At 42.3% G+C, this 21,900-nt stretch overlaps 1 protein-coding gene across 1 annotated transcript in view; it reads left to right on the top strand.

Annotated features, from left to right (window-relative positions):
- The window catches only part of CACHD1 (cache domain containing 1), a 127,198-nt gene that overhangs the window by 49,360 nt on the left and 55,938 nt on the right, over positions 1-21,900 (top strand). Inside the window, exons 3-4 of the mRNA XM_077766137.1 lie at positions 1,383-1,489; positions 19,516-19,642. Coding sequence (XP_077622263.1) covers positions 1,383-1,489; positions 19,516-19,642 — 234 coding nt within the window. The remainder of the gene's footprint in view (positions 1-1,382; positions 1,490-19,515; positions 19,643-21,900) is intronic.

A 21,900-nucleotide genomic window follows, 5' to 3' on the forward strand; every position in this document is an offset into this window, starting at 1 on the left:
TCCTGTGGTTCTGTAAGGGTTCCTATAGCTTCAGGCCTTCTCTGTTTGAGAGATGGGGGCAAGTGAAATGTATGGAGCTCCGTACTTCTCTGCCATCTTGCCCCTTCTCCATATATTGTGAGATGGGATCGACAGATCATCCAAGTTCACGTGAATAATTGAGTCAATCTTGATTTTTACGAGGGTTTCTTCTAAGTCATATAGTTTCTCTATTTGTGTTCATGCAATTTCATTAATGACATTTATAAGTTGAGGTACACATTTTAACATCAGTTTTAAAAACTCTCATTTCAGATTAAGTTAATTTAGATGGGAAACTTTTAGAAATGTCATGAGTCTTACCAACATATAAAATTCTAAATACGTTATTTAAAAATTTAGAAATTTAGAATTTTTTTTGCTTTTGTTACTTCTGGATTAAGTTCACTTAAAAGTCATAGGGACTGTATGTGAAGGAGATGGTATGTTTTCCTCTTATTTTCTTGCAGATTGTTGTTTGCTGCAGCAAAGGATTCATTGATTACACTAGTATTTATTGATCAGCAACTGGCCAGAGTACTAGCATTCTTCTAGTGCTAGCTCTAACATTGAACTACCACTGAGAATCAAAAAGACTTTGACATTATTTATATTATAGTCAGAAGGTACAAACTATGTGTTCTATACCAGGAGAGGAAATTTGTTCTCTCCCTCCCTTTCTCTCTCTGTCTCTTTCTTTCTCTCCCTCCCTCCTTCTCCTCCTCCCCCCCTCAACTTTTAAAATTTCCTTCCCTAAATAAGGAAACCAAGGTTCAGAAAAATTGAACAGTATTTCCAAGGTCACACATTTAATAGTGACAGCATGGATTCAGGTCTAGATGTTGCCTAAGTCACATTCTTTCTCCTTCATTATTCACTATTTTTATTCTTAGTCACTGGTTTTCAGATAGGAGAATTTAAAGAATTGTTTCATATATTACATCAGTGCTTAAGTTTGCATTTTTTACACTGTTGTCTGAATTTTGTCAAATCTGCTTTCTGTATGATTTTATCAATAGTTCCTGACTCAAATTCATTAGGGGGAGAATTGGGTCACAGGAAGGTTATTTTTTAATCTCCTTAGGATGTTTATTTTTCAATCTCCTTAGACTTGAACTTGATATCTACAGCCTACTAGAAGCAGATGTTGTTTTTTCCCCCATATTCTGAAGTGATTTTTTTAAAATATTTAAAACCTAAGTCAAAGTTTACTGTTTATGAGCTGGATAAACATGCAATACAATAAATAATATACTGTTTATTAGTATTCATACGCAGCATTAATTATCTTGTTGGTTTGTTTTTCTGAATTTAACCGCTAAGTAAATATTTCTTATTCTCTTCTATTCTTATTCTCTTCTCAGATTTGATGGGAACTTTAATACCAATGTATCTAGAACAATTAGTTGCGATCGACTCTCTACCACTGTTAATAGCCGGGCCTTCAATCCAGGACGAGATTTAAATTCAGGTCAGTAATCTCTTGGCCAATATAGATGAACTATATTTCACCACATTCACGTTGAATAAATGTATTGCTGTAGATATTATTCCTTAAGATTTGAAGACAAAATACCATATACTTAAAATTGGATATTTCTTTATGGAAGTTGACACTCGGAAGAGGGAAAGGGAAATCCAGGTGACCTGTATTGACCATTTACTATATAGTATACATATGGCATATACCTTGCTTGACTCTTGAATCCATTGTCTCATTTGTTAGGCATTTTACACTTGTTATTTTAAAGGTTATTTTTGAAACCCAGTTATCTTTGCATTAGAATGTGTTGAATTTATATTCCCTATTTAGAATTTTTAATTTGTTTTGCTGTTTTGGGAAGGATGATGAGAAAGCATTTCTACTAATAAATGGTGCTATATATTGAAGCTGAACTTTGTTCAGATCCAATGGTAATAGCTATTAAGGTACCTGTGCGTATATAGCTATGTATAGTGCCATAGAGACGTAGCGTCTCTGCTTTCTTGTCCTGGCCTTCCGGTCTATATTTCTCACCCTGTTTGTCTTGTTATGTACACTTGCTGATTGATGGGCTTCAGAACCTAAAGCTTCCCCTTTTAAGAGCTGGAAATTAACTTTAGACATCACCTACCAGCTTCAATCCTCAGATTTTACCAAAGAAAAATCTGAGGCTCAGAAGATCCTAAGACTTCCCTTATTATTGGAGAGATGAAGGATCTAATCCTTAAACATGAAGGACTATATTTCCCAAATTCCAGGTCTCTTGCAGATAGGTAAACCTCTAGAGAAGATAGGAGAACAGAATATTGACTTTTAGGACCCCATCCAGTCATGATCCATGGGAAGAATTGTAGTTCAGGAGTTGTGTACACAAACCAGGTAATCTAGTAAGTCTGGAAAGGAAGAAACTATAAGCCTTCTGTTACTTAAGGATATTAAAACTCTGGGGCACCTGGGTGGGTGGCTCAGTCAGTTAAGCATCCGACTTCGGCCCCGGTCATGATCTCATGGTTTGTGGGGTTCAAGCCCCGCATCAAGCTCTGTGCTGACAGCTAGCTCAGAGCCTGGAGCCTGTTTCAGCTTCTGTGTCTCCTTCTTTCTCTGACCCTCCCCTGCTCATGCTGTCTCTCTCTCTCTCTCTCTCTCTCTCTCTCTCTCTCTCTCTCTCTCAGAAAACAACATTTAAAAAAAAATGTTTTAAAAAAAAGATATTAAAACTCTAGCGGCTGGATAAATTAAATGGCCAACCTACATATGCCAGGCACATATTGTATAGACCAGTATATAATACATTCAGTCTTTTTTTTTCTTTTGGTCAGAGAATCTGGAGGCCTTGTGCAGCAGGTGGGGTTAATTTTTAGAAATGAAACTTACTGAAAATATTTTCCATAAAAAATGTAGGGAAGGGCATGGAATGGACAGAGGAAATGTATTATGGAAGACTCCATAGCTGGCACAGGGCACAGAGTAGAAACTTGAATTTTCTAGTTCCCAAATTCAGTGCTCTTTACCCCAGGTACGTTCGGTAACAGGACATGTTGCTGGGTCTGAAGATTTGAGTTCGAATTAGCACTTTTTGAATAGGATCAGATATAAATGTGTTCCAGAAATACACATTTTGTGTAGTTAAAATTTTTACAATATATCTTGTGGGCTCTTTGAATTAATAAGGAAAAAATATAGTCCATTACTTCTCCATATATGTAAGATCTTGAAGGGCTCATACATAAATTTAATAGTTTTCTTTCAGTGATGAAATAGTGGGGTATGTTTACTTTCTTATTAATTTTCTTAATTTTGAACCAAACGTGCATTGCTTTTATAATAAGGGGGAAAATAAAACAAGAAGAAATTACATGCTACTTTCCAGCCTATTTTCACTCCTTTCTGGTAGGCAGTACCTTTCATAATACATATCTGGTAGTAGATCTTCAGTATGGTGTTAAGATTCTAGCCAAAACTCCCTTACCCTCCTGGCTGTGTGACGGGGACATAGGAAAGTGTGGGCTGGGGCCAGACTGAGGGTGGTGCATCCCCACTTGGGAGCCAGAACAACAGTGTCCCGCCAGGGTCCCTTACCTCTCAGGGCCAGAGCTTGAAGGATCTGGAAGCTGCCGCAGCCAGGGCTCCAGCCTCATTGCCTTATTTTATATCTATTCGTTGTTTCTAATAATGAGTGTATTGTTAAGATCTGTCTCTATCATTAATAATCCTCTCGTGTACCTTTTTAGCACCTTCTATGTGGTAAACACTTTCCTTTGTACTCGGTCAGCTATAAACAAGGCAAAAAGCTCATTTCTGGGAGCTGAGGGATATGAATCTAAAACAAAAGCACAAGGAAATATACATGTCTGATGATGAATGCTATGGAGAAAAAGCAATGCAAGGATGAGACACAGTGGAATTTTTGGCTGAGGATGGGAGGGGAGGTAGGAGGGAGGAGTCATCTTATTATTTTGACAAAGGGCTCATCAGTGAGATCTGAATAAGTGGGATTGTAAAACCATAAGAATAACTAACTAGAGGACATGTACCCCAGGCAAAGGGTGGGAGTTAGGAGGATGTTTAGTGTGCTCAGTAACAGCAAGAAGGCTACGGTAAGTGTGATTCAGTGAGTGATGATTAACAGTAGAAGATGAGACCAGAAGCAGTTGGGGGCCAGATCACCAAGGGCATTACTTTACTGGTCCTTAAAAGAACTTCAGATTTTGCTCTGAATGAGATAGGAGGTCTTCGTGGAGGCAGGTGGGGGGCAAGGAGCAAAGGGTTTATGCAGAGTCACGACTTGGCTTAGGTTAAAAGGTTAATCACTGCTGTGGCAAGGATACATTATAGCAAAGCAAAGGTGGAAGCAGGGAGACAATTTAAGAGGTTATCCCAAATCCAGGTGGCAAGTGGACATAGCCTTAATAGTGCAGTAATAGAGGGGGTGGTGAGAAGTATTTGGATTCTGAATGTGTTTTGCAGGTAGAACCATTAAGATTTGCTGACTAATTGGGTGAAGGGCTGGGGGGGGTGGTGAGAGAGTAAGAGAAGAGCTGGCAAGGACTTCCTAGGTGTTTGGCCTTATCAATGAGAAGGACAGTTGCCATTTTTTATGATGGAGAATACTGGTGACAGGCAGGAAATCAACATTTCAGACAGAAAAGTGGGGTTGGGCATGTGCATTAGATATCCACATCTCTAGGCACCTGGCTGGCTCAGTCGGTTAAGCGTCTGGTTTTTGCCTCTGAGCATGATCTCACAGTTCTGGGTTCAGGCCCCACGTTGGGCTCTGTACTGACAGCCAGAGCCTGGAGCCTCTTTCCCATTCTGTCTTTCCCTCTCTCTTTGACCCTCCCCTGCTTGCTCTCTCTCTCTCTCTCAAAAATAAACATTAAATAAAAAATTTGAAAAAAGTGGCACCTGGGTGGCTCAGTCAGCCGAGCATCCAACTTCAGCTCAGGCCATGATCTCGCAGTTCTTGAGTTTAAGCTCTACATCCGGCTCTGTGGTGACAGCTCAGATCCTGGAGCCTGCTTCAGAGTCTGTGTCTTCCTCTCTCTTTGGCCCTACCCTGCTCGCTTCGGATTCTATCTTTCTCTCTCTCAAAAATAAATAAACATTAAAATTTTTATTTATTGTTTTAAAATTTTTTAACATTTATTTTTGAGAGAGACTGAGTACAAGCGGGGGAGGGGCAGAAAGAGAGGGAGACACAGAATCTGAAGCAGGCTCCAGGATCTGAGCTGTCACCACAGAGCCCAACGTGGGGCTCAAACTCAGGAGCCGTGAGATCATGACCTGAGCCGAAGTCAGCTGCTTAACCAACTGAGCCATCCAGGCGCCTCTAAAAAAAAAATTAAAAAAAAAAAAAAAAAAGAATATCCACATGAAAGTATCTCCTAGGCAGCTGGATATATAAGTCTGGAGTCTGGGGAATGGGTCAGACTAGAGGTTGAAATTTGAGATTCATTGTGTGTGTATAGGCAATACTTAAATCATGAGACCCAAAAAGATCATCTAGCAAGCAGGTGTGGGTAAAAAAGAAAAGAGGTTCAGGCCTGAGTCTTGGGACACTTTACTACTTAAAGGTCACTGACATGAAGAGGAAGCTGTAAAGGAATCTGAGAAGGAAGTCAATGTGGTAAAAGAACCAAGAGATCCATGTCCTTGAAGCCAAGTGAATAAAGTATTTCAAGAAGTGGGGAGAGGTCAGTTAGATTAAGTAGGCTCAGTAAAATGAAGGCTAAGAAAACTGACATTGGATTTAGTCACAGGGGGCGGTCATCGATGAACTTGATGAGGGCTGCTCGGTAGAACAGTAGACTCGAATGACAGGCTGATCCTGCTTTGTTCAAGCTCTTAAAAATGGAGAGGAGCTGGAAACAGTAACATGAACTCCCAGGGTTTGCTGAAAGGAAGGAAAGCTGGAGTGCCCTGTGGAGTCAAGAGAGTGTTAAATTGAAAGACATTATAGCATGGTTGTGTGCCAAAGGGAAGGATCCAGTAGAGGAAAGCTAAAGACCCAAAAGCAAGAGGAGAAACAGTTGTTTTGGAGCCTTTTCCTTGATTAGGCAAGAGATAGTGGGATTCCAAGGAGAGAGGATCCAAAAGCACAGCCTTCATTCTTTCTAAGAGGAGGGAAGGAAGAGCAAGTATACAGAGATGCTCATAACAATCAAGGTAGTGTCAGGAATGCAGAGACATGACCTTGGTCATGATTTTGTTCTCTCAGAGACTTGGGAAGCCAGATTCTTGGCCAGGAGCGAGGCCAGAGGAAGCAGCATTGAAGACCTCTTCAATACACTGAGATTATCTTCTGTGACTGAGGTTTTAGAGTAGAACTCCACTGCACACACAATTGGAAATCCTGACAGAGTTCTATTTCATTACAGTAGTTATTAGTGAAGGGAGAAAGAGTTTGAAAAATCAGGAAGGGGAGGAAGAAGATGGTGAGGACAGAGGTATATGGGTAAAGATCAGATCTTGATTTTTGATATTTCTAAAAGCATGACTCAAGTGTAACATACTACCCCAAGGAGGGTTGTTCTCGGCACCGTTGACATAGCTAGATTTACAAGCAGTTTTTGGCAATATTCAGGTATTTGAGAACTGACTTGCTTGTATTCGAAGTTTTGTGACATTCCACCAGGCAGTGGCTGCATCCCAAAGTCCACATTCTTGAGCAGTCATTTGTAATTTAAGAGGAGTGGTAGATGGTGGAGGGTGACCTCAGAGCCCCCCCGTTTTTCCTCCTCTCCAGCTCATGCCCCTTTTCAGAGCAGAATTAATGTACTTCATAGGCTATCGCATGTCTGATATTTACATCTGTAAGATGTCCAGCCTCAGGCTCTTTCAGACTGTATATAATCCATCAATGAGTCCCTAATTGATAACACAGTTTCAGATTGCCTTTCAGACTAGCTGGAAACAGACTCACAAAAATTGTAAACCATTCTTAGCTTCATTTAGCCAAAACTAGGTCATATGTCCATCTATCCGACACACATGTGTGTTCTTAAACCCACCCCTGCCAGATCTCTACTTTCTAAACTGACTCCTTGTCTCTGACTCCATTCAAACAACCAGCATTTGACAGTGCATGTGTTACATTATGGTGCTGGTAATGTTTTGCTCAGATTCCTTCCTGCTTTTATCCCTAGTTTCTCTTCCTCCCTGTCTCTCTCTCTTTTTTTTAATTCCTGCTGAGCTATTTTCTTGTGCGTAGCCTGATCCCTAAGAGAGTTTATTTGAAGAGTCCAAGGAAAATTGCCTTCTGCTCTCTTGAGTTATGCAATTGAGGTGTGAGTAGAGGGGGAGTGAGTCTTTCTTGCCAAAAGAAAAAGTGCCTGGACTTTTTTTATATTGTGTTTGATTTAAAGACCTCATTTGAAGTTGGAAACTTCGATCTTGGTAGTGTCACAGTCTCCATCGAGAAATGGGATTCACGGGGCGTAAGGGCATCTGTAAGTCATGTTACAGTGGGAGATGCTGCTTGAGGCGCAGGTGGGCTCCGGGGGCTATGCTGCCAGTTCCAGGGGCTTCGGCGCATCCTTCTGCGAGTCCCAGCGACTGGCTGTGTGTTGTAGGCTTCTCTCTCTCCTTTAAAATGCCATGAAAATGACCTGTTCAGCATGCTAAAGCCAATGCAGTGAAAAGCTATGTTCTATCTAAAAACCTAAAATAAAAGAATAAAAACCAAACTAGGAACTTCTGGTTTGTTTTTATGCCCAAGTGCCCAGCTTCATGACTGCATTAGTGTCACAAGAGATGTGGTAATTATTCACATAACCTCTAAAAACCATTCAGTCACTTAGAAATCTAGAGGTGCCTGGGTGGGTCAGTCAGTTGAGCATCTGATTTCGGCTCAGGTCAGGATTTCATGGTTCATGGGGTCGAGCCCCACGCCGGGCTCACTGCTGTCCGTGCACAGCCCACTTGGGATCCTCTGCCTTCCGTCTCTCTGCTCCTACCGATCTCTCTCTCTCTTACAAAAAAAAAAAAAAAAATTAAAAAATGTATAAAAATTAGTCACTTAGAAATCTAGATTAAGATTATGTGATTCAGTTTACGTGTGTGTGTGTGTGTGTGTGTGTGTGTGTGTGTGTGTACACAGATAAAATTAAGTACACAGAGGGCTCTTCACTTTGATTCCCCTAGTTCTAGTCCTATAATGGGAGCTCCTACAAAGGTCTAGTCTTTCTTATAGTTTGTTACAGCAACCCTATTATACTGATTTCAGGAGATTTTATTAGTCCCATATATTCTCATATGCATCTTCTCTCATAATACATATCATAATGGATACAACCTGGTTTTGTTTTTTTTTACTTAACAAATATATCCTGAACATTTCTTTGTATATATGTGAATAAATCTACTTCTAGATCGTGGTGGTAATGATTATTTAACATCCTTGAAGTCGGGACACCTGGGTGACTCAGTCAGTTAAGTGTCCAACCCTTGATTTCAGCTCAGGTCATGATCTCATAGTTTGTGAGATCAAACCCCACTTTGGGCTCTGCACTGACAGTGCCCCCTCTCTCTCTGCCCCTCCCCTATTCACACACTCTTTATCTCTCTCAAAATAAAACTTTTTAAGAAAAAAGTCCTTAAGTTAACCAGTCTACCCCAGTTCAGCATTTAGATTGTCCCAGTTTTTTACTACATTTACAGTTGCCCCCTGGAGGGATTTCAGGTGACCCCTCTTCAGTTTTCCTTGACCCCTGTGTGGTAGTTAACAGGTAAACTTTTTTGAAGCTCTGTCCTTTGATTTCTGTAAAATTATTCTGTGCCATTTATCTGTTTACTTCTCTGAGTCCTTTTCATTTTTCTTCTTAAGCTCCTTTTTCCTCAGGTAGATGTCCCCTCTTACCCACCTTCCTCACTTCTAAATGTTACCTCCCCAAATGTTCTCAATTTAGCCAGCACCTCAGCTTCTACCACATGCTGTGGGATTCCATATCTCTCTTTCCAGACGTGGCCTATTTGAGTTTATTTATTGAGTAACCAACTTTAAGACATACATGTCCTTGTGATTATTCTGTAGCTACCTCAAAAAATTGTTTTCAGTTTATTTATTTTTGAGAGAGAGAGACAGGGAGGGGCAGAGAGAGAGAGAGGGAGAGAGTATCTTAAGCAGGCTCCACACTGTCAGCATGGACCCTGTCGTGGGCTTGAACTCATAAACCATGAGATTGTGACCCGAGCTGAAACAAAGAGTCAGATGCTTAACCGACTGCAGCCACCCAGGTGCCCCACTACCTCAAAAATTAAACGGGAAACACACTTTTCTCTAAACTCATACCCAGTCTGGGCTCAGGATCCCGATTAGCTCTACATCCATCCTGGTCACACTGGACATTCTTCCTCACCTTTATCCACCTACTACTTCTTCAGGTTTTAGCAGATTTCTCTGGAGTCTGTGTTCAAATTAGAGTGTGAGTGAGTGAATATTTATTAAGTATTTACTATGTACAAGACCCCTCACTAGGCATTTACTGTGTGTGCCTCTTCCGGGGTATTATGCTGACTTGTCATGTAGGTCTCATTGTCTCCTTTTCATTGCAGGGGCACCCGGCTCAGATTCCGTAGTTCAAAGATGTGTCTCGAATCCCTTTTGTCTACTCCACTGCGAATGCCATGAAGCTAGAGCTTCATAGACCTTTCTATTAATATAGAAATTAATATAGAATATGGTATTAAATTAAATATAGAATTAATATATAAACCTCCCATAAGGTTTCTCTGCTTTTTTATTTATCTTTTTCAATATGTCCTGTACACTATAGGTATTTTGCAAACACCTGCCCTGTAACTCCATTTCTCAAAAACCTCTGATGGCTCACCTGGAAGATAAAGTAGAGGCCTTTCAACTCCATTTTCTCCTCCTCCTCTTCCCTCTACCCTCAGGGGATCACTTTCATTTCTTCAAAGCCCCAATCTCCCTCACTCCTTCATACTTTATCTCGTGTTATTGTTTTATCCTAGTGCCTTCTCTGACTTGTAAAATAATGCTCATTCTTCAGGGTCCAACTTCTTTGTCCTCTTTCCTAACTCTTACAGGTAGAATTCCTCATCCCTTGTACAGGCTGGGCTCACTAGGGGCGTTTTCTGGAGACTGGTAGCTTGTGGGAAAAGGAAAGGAAGGGGGATCGAGTGGTGAGAGAAGTTGGGCTCAGATACAGTCTCAAGAGAGTCCTCAGCCACCTCCAGAGTCACTTACAGGCTGGGGCAGGGGGCTGGGGGCATTCAGAGTCATGTTGGCACAGCTACAACTCTTTTTTATTATTTTACTCTATGGTACATTCTTAGAAATTGAATTTTTTATGTTTAACATCTGCCTGATCTTCTCCTTTTCATTTATTTTTTTATATGTTGAGTTCCCAATCTAGTGACTTGCCTATAGCAGGTACACAGTAAATGCTTATGGATGAATGGGTGAATGAATGGAAGGAAGGAGGAGAGAGAAAGACTAGAATTTTCTTTTTGCTTTTGTTTTTATAATGGAAGAGCTAAGACTTTTGAAGGACCTTAGTGAAGAAAAGAATGTGGTTGTAATTTGCTTGCAAGGTAGCACTGGTTTCTTTAGTTTCATAGCAAATTAGCACATATAAATATTTCAGGTATATAGAGTGACACAGACTATGCATATAAAAAATATCATTCTGCATTTGCATGAAACTAACTCTAGTGAATCCAAACACTCAGTGTACAAAAGAAAATCAATCTGCTCCTTTTTAGTACCTCATAAACCGTTTCATATTTTTGTCTTAATTCTTACCATGGATACCAAAGACAAGTATCCAGTCCATTTTATAGATGAGAACAGGCTGAGAGAAGTCAACTGATCTACCTAAAGTCAAACAACAAATTGTTGGTATTGGGATGACTAAACATGTGTCCTGACTCCTAATCCAATGAGCTTCCTACCATACACAGCTTAAGATGAAGAGATTTCTCCATCCCTGTATTCTGCCTACTGACATTTCAAACTCTTTATGTCTAAAAAAAAAAACAAACCCATAATCTCTGACTCTTTCAACCAAACCTCTTTTTTCTCCATGTCCCATGTCATTTAACAGCAACTTCATTTTACATGTCACCAAAGCTTGAGACCCAGAAGCAACCATGACTCCTTACTCGTACTGTCTCATAAAGAGGTTCTCTCAGGTAGCATCTGTATATGCTAGCTTCTGTGGTAGACACCAAGATAATCAAGACAGAATTTTTACTCTCAAAGCTTAAGAACTAGTTGTATATATGTATTTATTGAGGGGAGTGAAGGGAAGTAGAAAATCAACAGACAATCCAGTTACCATACAGTGCTAAGCGCTATAATGATAAAGGTAAGCCTGGAGCACTTGAACCCGTATTGTAAGGTTGAGTGGAGTCTTAAAAAAACAATGGGAATTATCCTGGTGATGTGCATGTGGTAAGTACATTTCCCATTTAAAAATCTATACAAAGTGCAGCCAGCACAATCAGGATCATTGTATAAGAGGGAGTAAGTAACAGGAAACAAAGGTAGCACTAAGCTAGTTTTTAACCATTTGTAGATTACTCTGAGGAGTTGGGTTTTGGTTTGGTTTTGTTTTTTTGGTTGGGGTTAACAAGCTGACAGACTTTAAGCAGCATAAGCCAGAGAGCTTTGTGGAGAGTAGGTAGAAGTGTAGTTAGCCTGGAAGAAAGAGAAAACTGAGCTAGACTATTAAATGTTATCCAAAAATGGGAGGGGACAGTAGAGAGGTGGCCATGGCGTAAGCAAAATGGCTAGATGAGGTATACATGAGATGGCAAAAAGTGGAGAATCTGTGTAGATTGCTCACTCTTCCAAGTTGCTTGGCTGAGAAAAAGGGGAAAGGTCCCTGATAACTTAGGGAAGAGGTGGCATGAAGGAAGTATTTTATTGTTACTGCTATTGCTAATCATTTAAGTTAGGGAAACTTCATTGTTTTTTAAGTTAGGGAAACTTGAAAATGTTTATATGCTGAGGACAGTCCATCTAGAAAGAAAGTAGAACTGAGGAAACAGATGGGACAATGGAGTTAAATGTCTTGGTCCTGTTGTCCCAAATTTGGCTAATCATCAGAGTTACCTGGAGTGCTTTCTCAAAAAACCCAACCCAGACCTGGTGACTCAGAATGGTGGCTTAGTAAAGCTTGGGAATCCATAGGTTGCAAAAGCTGATTGTGATGATCAGCCAGGCTTTGGGAGCTCTGTTAAATTTCTCTTGCCCATTCCATGAATGTTTGAAGATCACCTAGTCCTTTGGGTCCTCTGGGAGTGGTCTCCTAAAAGGAAGGGAATAGAGTAGTGGGTCCTACACTGATCCTTGATTGCTCCAGAAGTTTTTTCTGGATTCTCTGCGCCCATGACCAGCTGTCTTAACTGAATCAAGGACAGAATGGAGTGGTTATTTTGCATGATGTAGATGACCCAGAATGGACATAAAGAGCTGTGAGTTTGGAGCAGAACCAGAGATTTGAGGTTGTTCTCTCCTTTATATTAGACTGAAGCAAATACAGTGGGATTAGCTGAGTCAGCTGTCATTAATCTAAGTTTGGCAATGGGCTTTCACTACCATGGTCATTGTGGTGGTTGAATAACTGGGCTACATGGTCTGGAGCCCGTTCAGGGGTCAGAGCTTAGGTCACTGTTCCATTCCTGAGCCAGAATATGCTTAGCTTAAAATGGGAATAATAATATCTCTTTGATAAAGCTCCACGTTTGGCTCTTGCTTAGCTATCAGACACTTGGGAAAATTAACCTCTATATGCCTTGGTTCCCTGAATGATAAATTAAACCTACCTCAAAAGGTTGTAATGATAATTAACTGGAATAATCTGTACAAAAGACTTAGCCAAGTGCCTGGTACACGATCAAATACTCAGTATGGCAACCACTCTTGAGCAGTATAAACCATATCTGAGGGTCCATGAAATATAGCTCCTCCAGAGTGTGTGGCAAAATGATGCTCTGGAAGTGAGCTAGGAGTAGGAACTGGAAGGTGTGATATAGGGTAAAATTCCAGAAATTTTGTTTGGAGTCCAAAAAAGGTTTATTTTATTCCCCTCCAAAATGATTGCTGTTGCACAGAATATTATTAAAGGTGCCATGTAATTTCTGGTCTTTTGGGGGAAGTGTGTGTGTGTGTGTGTGTGTGTGTGTCTGCCATTCTGTGTATTTAGGACAGCTCTTAATATTTTATATTTGGGAAGCTGTGGGAGGTAGATGGCTTTGTGTGTTTAGCTGAGTAGTGTTGGGGTGGGCATCAGAAAGGCCAGAGTTCCTTGAGGTGGGAGGCGACAGGCCGTCTACCACAGAGCAGTTTCTTTGTGTGTCTACCTTTGGTGGATAATACTGTCAGAAAAAAGTCACAGCCCAACTACAAGCAGTTAATAATCCATCTCTTTCTCATCGGCCTGGTGGTTTAAGCATTAAAGAGGGCAGCCCAGGAGTTTGGGGACATGGGTTCATTTTGACTAGAGAAGCTGATAATAGAAGAACTGGTCAGATGTAGATGGTGAAATTGGAAGGGAAATAATTTGGGGGCCGTAGGATCTGGGGTACATGTGTTAGAAATTTCCACAGACAGCATACTACACTGCATGCAGACAAATCTTGAGACTTACTAAATAGGAAATAAAGAATACCTGTAAAAGGGAAAGGCACATTTTCTTAAAGTAAACTCTACCTCTAATGTGGGGCTCAGACTCACCACCCTGAGATCAAGAATCACGTGTTCTACAACTGAGCCAGCCAGACACCCCAGAAGGGTACATTTTTTAGCTGCTTCTCCGACAACAATTTGTGTGTTGTGATTGAAGAAAAATAAGCCATTGGGTATTTTGAAATTGTTTTTGCTAGAATTAACATCGGAACTATGAGAGAAAAACAGTAAATTTGTTGAAGTCTACACAGAAAGTGACCTGGGGAACAGAGCATGCCTTTAACGAACAAGGGTGTCACAGGTACCCCCTTGTTTGTTAAAGGCCAATATGAAGGTTTCTCTGTCATTTTCTCTAAATGTTTCTTGGTCCTATTTGAACATTTTCCTTAGTCTTGGGTCAGTAATAATCATCTCTTAATGCTGACTTACCAAGTTATTCTAAGTTACTGTGAAGTAAGAATACTACTTTTTCCTTCAGTTTTTTTTTTGCATAAACTTAGTCAAAGCCAGTTAGAAATTTGCTCTTTCTAGAGAAGGACAAATACCATATGTTTGCACGTATAGGAGGATTAGGAGGAACTTAGGAACAAGGGGGAGAAGAAGGGCNTCTAATTATAAATCTTTGTGCTTCCTTCCTTCTTACTGACCCTCATTCGTTACCCTTCTTCTCTTTGATTTCGAAAAGATCTATGGAAATACCTTGTCCAAATCCATCACGTAGAGACTAGAGATGAGGAAATTGTGAGAGCTCTTGGGGGCAGAGGTGAAGAGCGTTGGCCAAGGTCATCCTTCACTGGTTCATCTAGCAGTTAGTGACTCAGCGCTTCCTAAAACGAGGCAGGCACCAGGCTCTGTGATAAACTCGGCTTCTGCCCTCACGGAGTTTACAGCCTGTCTGCCTGAGAGACCTGAAACACAGCCACAAAAATCAGTACACTGATCATTACCACATTTTGCTATGAGGGAAAACCCTGGGTGCTGTCAGAGAGGATAATAATAGAGGGTGGTCCAGGAAGGCCTCTCTGAGATGGTAAAAGGATCACTTTGTGTGAGAGCTTGTCACATTTGCCAAACCGAAGGATGTAGCCTCAACGTTCAGTGTAGTGAGCTGAAGAGGGTAAAAGTGAGGTTGGAGCAGGGTCAGTTGAGCATCTGACTCCTGATTTTGGCTCCGGTCATGATCCCAAGGTCATGGGGCTGAGCCCACGTCAGGCCATGCAGAGCCTGGAGCCAGCTTAAGATTCAATTCATTCATTCTCTCTCTCTCTCCCCTCTCCACCCCCCCATCTCTCTCTCTCTCTCTCTCTCTCTCTGTGTCGAAAATNTAGGAAGGTGCAGGGCCTTCTCAGTTTTGGATACAATGCTAGTTGTAGCACAGTGGGAAACCTGGGAGGGTTTTAAGCAAAGCTGTGTTGGGATTTGATTTCCATATTAGAAGGATGCCTCTGGATGCTGTATAGTGAGTAAATTTAAGGTCAGAGAGCTTGCCAGTCTTAGAGACAGGACCAAAATCCATGGCTTCCTATTCCAGTCCATTCTGGTTTTTCAGCATCTTCCTTCTAGTCCCTAAGGGCCAACCCAAATTAAATGGAAAGTGCAAAATAGTGTTGGGCCTGCGTCCAACTGGCTCTCTTATGTTTATTCAGATCGACAGTGGAAGACCTCTCCAATCCGTTAAACACCTACAGAATAATTAAGAGGTCTCAGCGATATAGTTTCTCAGCCACATACAGACTCTGTTCTCTAAAATATGCTTGTTGTGGCTTAGTGTCACTCAGAGTCTTGAGTGTTCTCATTCACTTGACTCTGCCTTCTGAGCTACGGTGTGTGTGTGTGCCCTTTTCCAGTTAAGCCAGCCTGTGGGGTCACTGGCGAACCCCGTGACATTGGACTACTCAGCTGACATGGCCAGTTTTAGCAGCTTAGCCATTTGTTTTTTCTCACAAGGTTAAATGCTCATGTTAGCTTAGGTCTTCCTGCCACTGTCATATTCTTTCTATCAGGTGCCTTCTTAGTTGCATTTATTCACATTGTATATTTACACACTAATGCAGCTGATTATTTTGAGTGAGAAACGCCAACATTTATATATTCTGCCTCTCAAGAGGCTTTTTAATCTCCAGGTTGCCAATGCATTCAGCATTTATTCACCGACCTTGTAGAGGCACTGTCGTGTTCTAGAAAGAGCACGTGGCTTTGGAGGCAGACCCCTCTAGATCAAGTCAGCACTCTGCCCTTGAGCAAGTTCATTCAGCATCTGTAAAATGGATATAGTAACAAACTCTGGAAGTAATTACGAAAAGCAGCACACTGTGTATAAAACTGGTTTGTATCATGCTCAGTAAACTTTCACTGTCTTATTAGCAAATCAGCCTTATTGAGGCATCACTGACAGGCCATAAACTTCACAAGTGTAACATACAATTGATACATTTTGACATGTGTCATCTCCTGAAGTCATCAGACACTCAGGCTTTTCCTCTCTCCATTTACCTATTTCTATGCCTGTCATATTGGCAGTGGTGTTGGGAGAACGGAGCGTCAACTGTTATCACTGTCATTATCCTTGCTCCATATTGATTGAGTCACGCTATTGATCTTTAATTGGGTTCGGCATCAGAAGAGAGTAAGGTTTTACAATTTATGAAACACACGTTTCACAAATGATTGAGAAAGAGTATTTTTAAAAATTTTTTTTTAATATTTTTATTTCTAGGAGAGAGAGAGAGAGACAGCGTGAGCAGGGGAGGGTCAGAGAGAGAGGGAATCACAGACTCTGAAACAGGCTTCAGGCTCTGAGCTGGCAGTCAGCACAGAGCCCGACGTGGGGCTCGAATCCACGAACCGCGAGATCATGACCCAAGCAAAGTCGGACGCTTAACCGACTAAGCCACCCAGGAGCCCCAAGAAAGAGTATTTCTGAGAAGAGGCCTCCAGCAGCCTGTATGCTGCGGACAACCCTGCAGCTGTCACCAAGTGGGCACCTTGATGTGAAGAGAACTGGGCGCCTCTGCTCAGGGCACAGAGATGACTCAGACAGATCTTGCCCTCAGGGATCTCAGACGCTAGGAATGGAGGTGTGAAATGTTACCTGGAACAGCTAATGACGCTTACCAGAAGGTGGGAGGGGTAAGATGGCTGGAGCATTTGAGAGAGTGCAGTGGCTTCCGTCTTGGGCATAAGCTCCAGTGAAGAAGAAACCATTTATTGCCACCTTCACCTGTGTCTATCTGCATTAGGTGTGCGGAGCAGTCGAGACAAACACAGGCCCTACCCGTTGATAGCTTAAATCCTAACATTGTGCATCGTGGCCCGGCAGGTTGGACGTTTGCCCAGCCTTTTCCTGGACAGCGTCCAGCATTTCTGAGGAAAGAGCTAGCATGCAGCACCCCAGCCCAAGTTCTCCAGTGGCCCCAACACCTCACTAACTTCTAGGAATGGGGGAAACTGCCTCTGGGTTGCCTGTGTGGAAAATAGGGCTGTATTCACCTCCACATCTAGGTCAGAGAGGGGCCTGCTTGGGGCGCAAAACACAATGATAGATTGCTTCTGGGCCCTGGGGTCCTCATTACCATCATATCCATCATCTTCTGCTAGTACCGAGTAATGGATGAAATTTAATCAGATGCCAAAGGAGTTCTCAGCAGGAGGCGTTGAGGACCCTGGCCTGATGCTTATGCTCTAGTGGTGGAATGATTATAAGGAACAAAAATGATCTTTGTGGGGAGATGAAATGTATCATGCATTGTATGGATTCTGATTTATTTTAAAACATTCTTGCTCTCATTGGCTCCTCTTTTAATAGTCTCAGTGTAGCCTGTTTATTGTTACAGATGTTACTTTTAAATGAGGTCATTGAGCTTTGCTTCCAAAGGCAGTGTTTGCCTTTTTATTGCTGGCTTGGCAGGGCTGCCTCAAGCCCAGTGCTAACATGAGATCAAGGTGAAGGTTTCAGACCCCCAGAGAGAGAGCCGTCTCCATGTTGACATGCACTCACCTCAGCCATGGGTCTCCGGAGAGCGTGTGGCTGCCTGAGTCCAGGTGATGACCTTGATAAGGTTGACTGGCAGAGTAGGGTGGGCACTGGCGTTGTGGTCACGCACGCTTGGCTGTTTTCTTGTCCCAGGGGAGCCCTCAGGGAGGCCCAGGTACTCTGAGAGGGCCTCTTGGTCCGAGGCCCGTAACTTGGGGATAATACTTTGTTACTCCTAGGATTTTTGTGGGGATAAAATATGCTATGCTTAGTGTTTGTCTGGTGGGGTCATTGCTGAAGGCATGAGGCACTGACCATGCTTTACGCCCTCCATGGAGTGAATGCATTTCCCATGGTGCGGTCAGGGGACGGCACTCAAGTTGAAGGCCCACTGACCGCATCCAGCTTGCTGCTGATATTTGCAAATAAACTCGAACTGGCACACACTCACACTCACGGGCACCCGTGTCCGTGGCTGCTCTGGCACTACAGCTGCCGAGTTGGATGGGTTGCAGCAGAGACTGTGGCGACTGCAAAGCCAGAGTTCTTGACTCTGCAACTCTTTGCAGAAGTTGGCCGACCTCTGAACCAGACTCCGGGATGGCCGTGTGGCAGTCAAAGCATTATATACATTCTTGTCAGTTGTGCCTCATGCTCTCTCTTTGCCTTTGCTCAGACTCCTCCTTGCCTTGAATTGCTTTCTGCCCCATTTCCTGCAATGTAAGTCTTCTGGTGTATCAGTTATTGCAACAGGACTTGGGTTTTGCTCAGCTAATGTGCATCTTGCAGCACGTAAGGCAGTACCCTACACATAGTAGGTGTACTGATTTGGTGGGGAACAGAGTCAGGAGGGCGCCAGAGAAGGGAGAGGATAAGAAAGGCTTCCTGGAGGTTTGGGGACAGGACTGCACGCAGTAAGGTGGCTGCCATTCCTGCTGCACATCAGTGGCATCAGTGGGATACAATGTACATAGGAAGGGAGGCGACGCTACATGATAAGAACACAGGAACCAGGACATCCAGGCTTGAATCCCAACATGATCATTGACTAATGAGACTTCAGACAAACCACTTAAGCTCTCGAAGCATATTTTCTTTTTCTTTTTTTAAAGCTTTTTAAAAATTTATTTTGAGAGAGAGAGAATCCCTAGCAGGCTCTGTACCACCAGTGCAGAGCCCGAAGCGAGGCCTCAACTCACGAACTCTAAGACCATGACCTGAGCCAGAGTTGGATGCTTAACCCACTGAGCCACCCAGGTGTCCCTCTAAGCATATGTTCTAAAGTCCATCGTAGGGAATAATACCCCCTTCATCGTACAGCTGTTTTAGGGGTTAAATGAGGTAACATGAAGGAAAGCCTGTGTCCCAGTATTGGTACATTGGAATCACCCTGTAAATTGTTACCGAATGAGAGTGGTTCTGACCTCTCAAGTACCATCTGTGCTGTTTTCCTCGTTGTGGAGTGAACGAGGTCAAGGTCACAGGTATAGTTCTTCTGGAGACTAGGCCTATTAACGTCACTGTTTTCCACAGTTAGAGAATGTACCCCAAGCCAGCAAGTGTACGCTGGCCCAACAGGGACCAACCTACTGAGGGGAGAAACTAGTGCAAATGAATCATTCATGCTGGAGAAATATTCCAGTACCTAGAGTGTCGCCATGCAGTGTTAAGAGTAATAGCTTCGCTTGACTAAAGCATTCATTACATTCTTCTATTCATGGGTGTTTTTTAAGGAGCAGAAAGAAAATGTTTAGTGCAAAATTTACAGCCTTAGATCTCGTGGGATTTCTTCATACTACAAGCAGTTTATGCAAAACAGATGCCTACGGAGTGGTGCCTGCCTGCACCTGTGGATTTGGTGGTTATATTTCATTTTCCCCACTCCAGTTCTTGCAGACAACCTGAAATCCAACCCTGGAATTAAGTGGCAGTATTTCAGTTCAGAAGAAGGAATTTTCACCGTTTTCCCAGCACACAAGTTCCGGTGTAAGAGCAGCTATGAGCATCGCAGTAGGTACGTTGACTTGCTTGCTAAATGCTAAGGTTTTGATTACTACCTGAGAGTGATCTGTATGAAACAGGGATTCCTCATTTACACACACAGTTCTGCCTCTAAGCTGTGATTTCAGGAACTTGTTCTGAAATGATTTCACCACTGAGCATATGTGGTTGTGGAAACGCTAGGAAGGGCAAATGATGAATTCTGGAGTTTATCTGTAAACTAACAAGCCAAAGAAGACAAGGTATTCACTAAAGAAATTAAATCATTGGAGGCGCCCAGGTTGTTTTGAGCTTCAGGTGTCTTCGGTGAGACAGAAATAATAATACTTTCTCTAACGTGCAACCCTGGATGACTTCATAGCCTATTTGTGATTCCCAGCTTTCCTTTCTTTGACAATGTGCCTGGCCATCTTTTTGAAATTTACATGCAGTCTTAGCTACTAGAAGTTTAAAGTTGTCCAGAACACATTGCATTGAAGAATGTTAACATCCCTGCTCTTCTCTCTGAAATGAGTGGAGTTTGTGAGTTTGTACCGCTTAGCCAGAAGGGCAGTAATGGTGAGCTAATTTGTACGACAAGACTCATCAATTTACAGAACCCCTTAGGCATAGGTAACTTCCCTTTTGAATCCTTACAGCTTCCCTTCTCAGTGTCAGATGTTTGATGCCAGAAAATCTGGAGCTAGTGCAGGATGCTCATATTTCTCATACCATTTTTTGGAGTCTAAATTAGCCATCACTTTAGCCTCTCTTTATCTTTATTTTGTGTCTCAAATTTTCCCCAAGGAAAATCCTGCTTCTTTGCTTTTCCTGGAAGGATCCTTGCTTGTTGGTATGGTTTCTTCTGTTCTCTCTCTAGACATTCTGGTGAAGACTTCAGTGTCTTAGAGATTAGACCAGAAGCCATGTCCTTGGGTCTAGGCTAGCTCATCTCAGGAGAGGTCAAAGACCTCATGAATCATCTAATTTACATTTACTTCTAAGAAGATAGATTGGCTGGCATGCTGCTGTTAATGAATCACCTATGAGGGAAAGTCCAGAAGGACAAGCGGGACCTGTCACAAATCAGCTCTCACCTCCATTTGGAAGGCTTCATGCATATCTACCCTGAATCTGCATCAAACCAACCCTCAAGGCTGTCTTCCCTTGGCCAAGTAATCCAGGTTCCTCCCCTCATAGATTGCTGTTCCCAGCCCTTTACTAGACGTAACCATTACATGTCCTCTACGTCCTTTGAAATGTGGGATGGGTTTTCGAGCGCACAAGAAAGGATGCGAATCATGCTGTGGGGACTGACTCCCGGATTTTACATTTAGTGTCACTATTTTTACATTCGTCTAAAATAGTTCCTTGACAACTTATTGTGACAGTGTGAACACATTCTGCTTTTCATTTATATGGGTTGAGTCTGGAAGGAGATAGACCATTTTTGTTTTTGTTTTTTTAATTCCCTCACCTTGCCTGGAGGACCTACAGAATTCCGTATTTGACATGGTTGTCGGTGTTGGGACAGTCAGATTTCCTTCTTTTCCTTCTCTTTCATTTCTGTAGTCACCTCTCCTGGATTCTTTTTATTCCATTCCCCTGCTGACTTAAGGATCCTGACTAGTGAAATCACAGTGGTACCTCAGGGTTAATGTGGGACTTTTGGCTTGAGAACAGAAGTGTAAACTTGGCCAGATTTTGAGCAATTCCTTTTTTTTTTTTTTTAACTTTGCCTATATTTCTCAATTTGTGCCCAGGTTTTTGTGACTCAACCGGCATCTAACATTTCACAGAAAAATCTAGTGTTTGAGGGGTGTCACTAGAGAATTCTCTTGAGGCTGACTTGCTTTCTTAAGCTCGCCCTAATTTGTTCCAGCTTTAAAACCGTGAATAGAGACCTCATTAAACCTCTTCTCACAAACCTTCCTGTAGTGCACATTAGCCGAAGCCTGCTTCTGATGGGAGCATTTCTCCTTTGGACCTTCCCCACCCTCCCTCCACCCCCTTTCGTTAATGTTGGCAAACAAAAACCTGGCAAGGAGAGTGGCTATCACAGGCTTGGACAGATTTGATGGCATGGTTTTAAATGCTCAGATAAGGGGCCTTTTGGTGGCTGACCTGTGTGAATTGCTTTAGCACAAAAAGGAAAGGGCCCTCTTAAGCGGTAAGCTTTGTATGGGGAGAGAGAAACCAAACTGGCTATTGAAGCCTGCCCAGCATGTTCACACATTCCAGGCTGCCTCACTTTCAGCAGAGCCCCGCTCTGTATGTCTGCAGAGGAGGACC

Source organism: Crocuta crocuta, unplaced genomic scaffold, assembly GCF_008692635.1.
Source record: "Crocuta crocuta isolate KB4526 unplaced genomic scaffold, BGI_CrCroc_1.0 scaffold155, whole genome shotgun sequence".
NCBI classification, from domain to species: domain Eukaryota; kingdom Metazoa; phylum Chordata; class Mammalia; order Carnivora; family Hyaenidae; genus Crocuta; species Crocuta crocuta.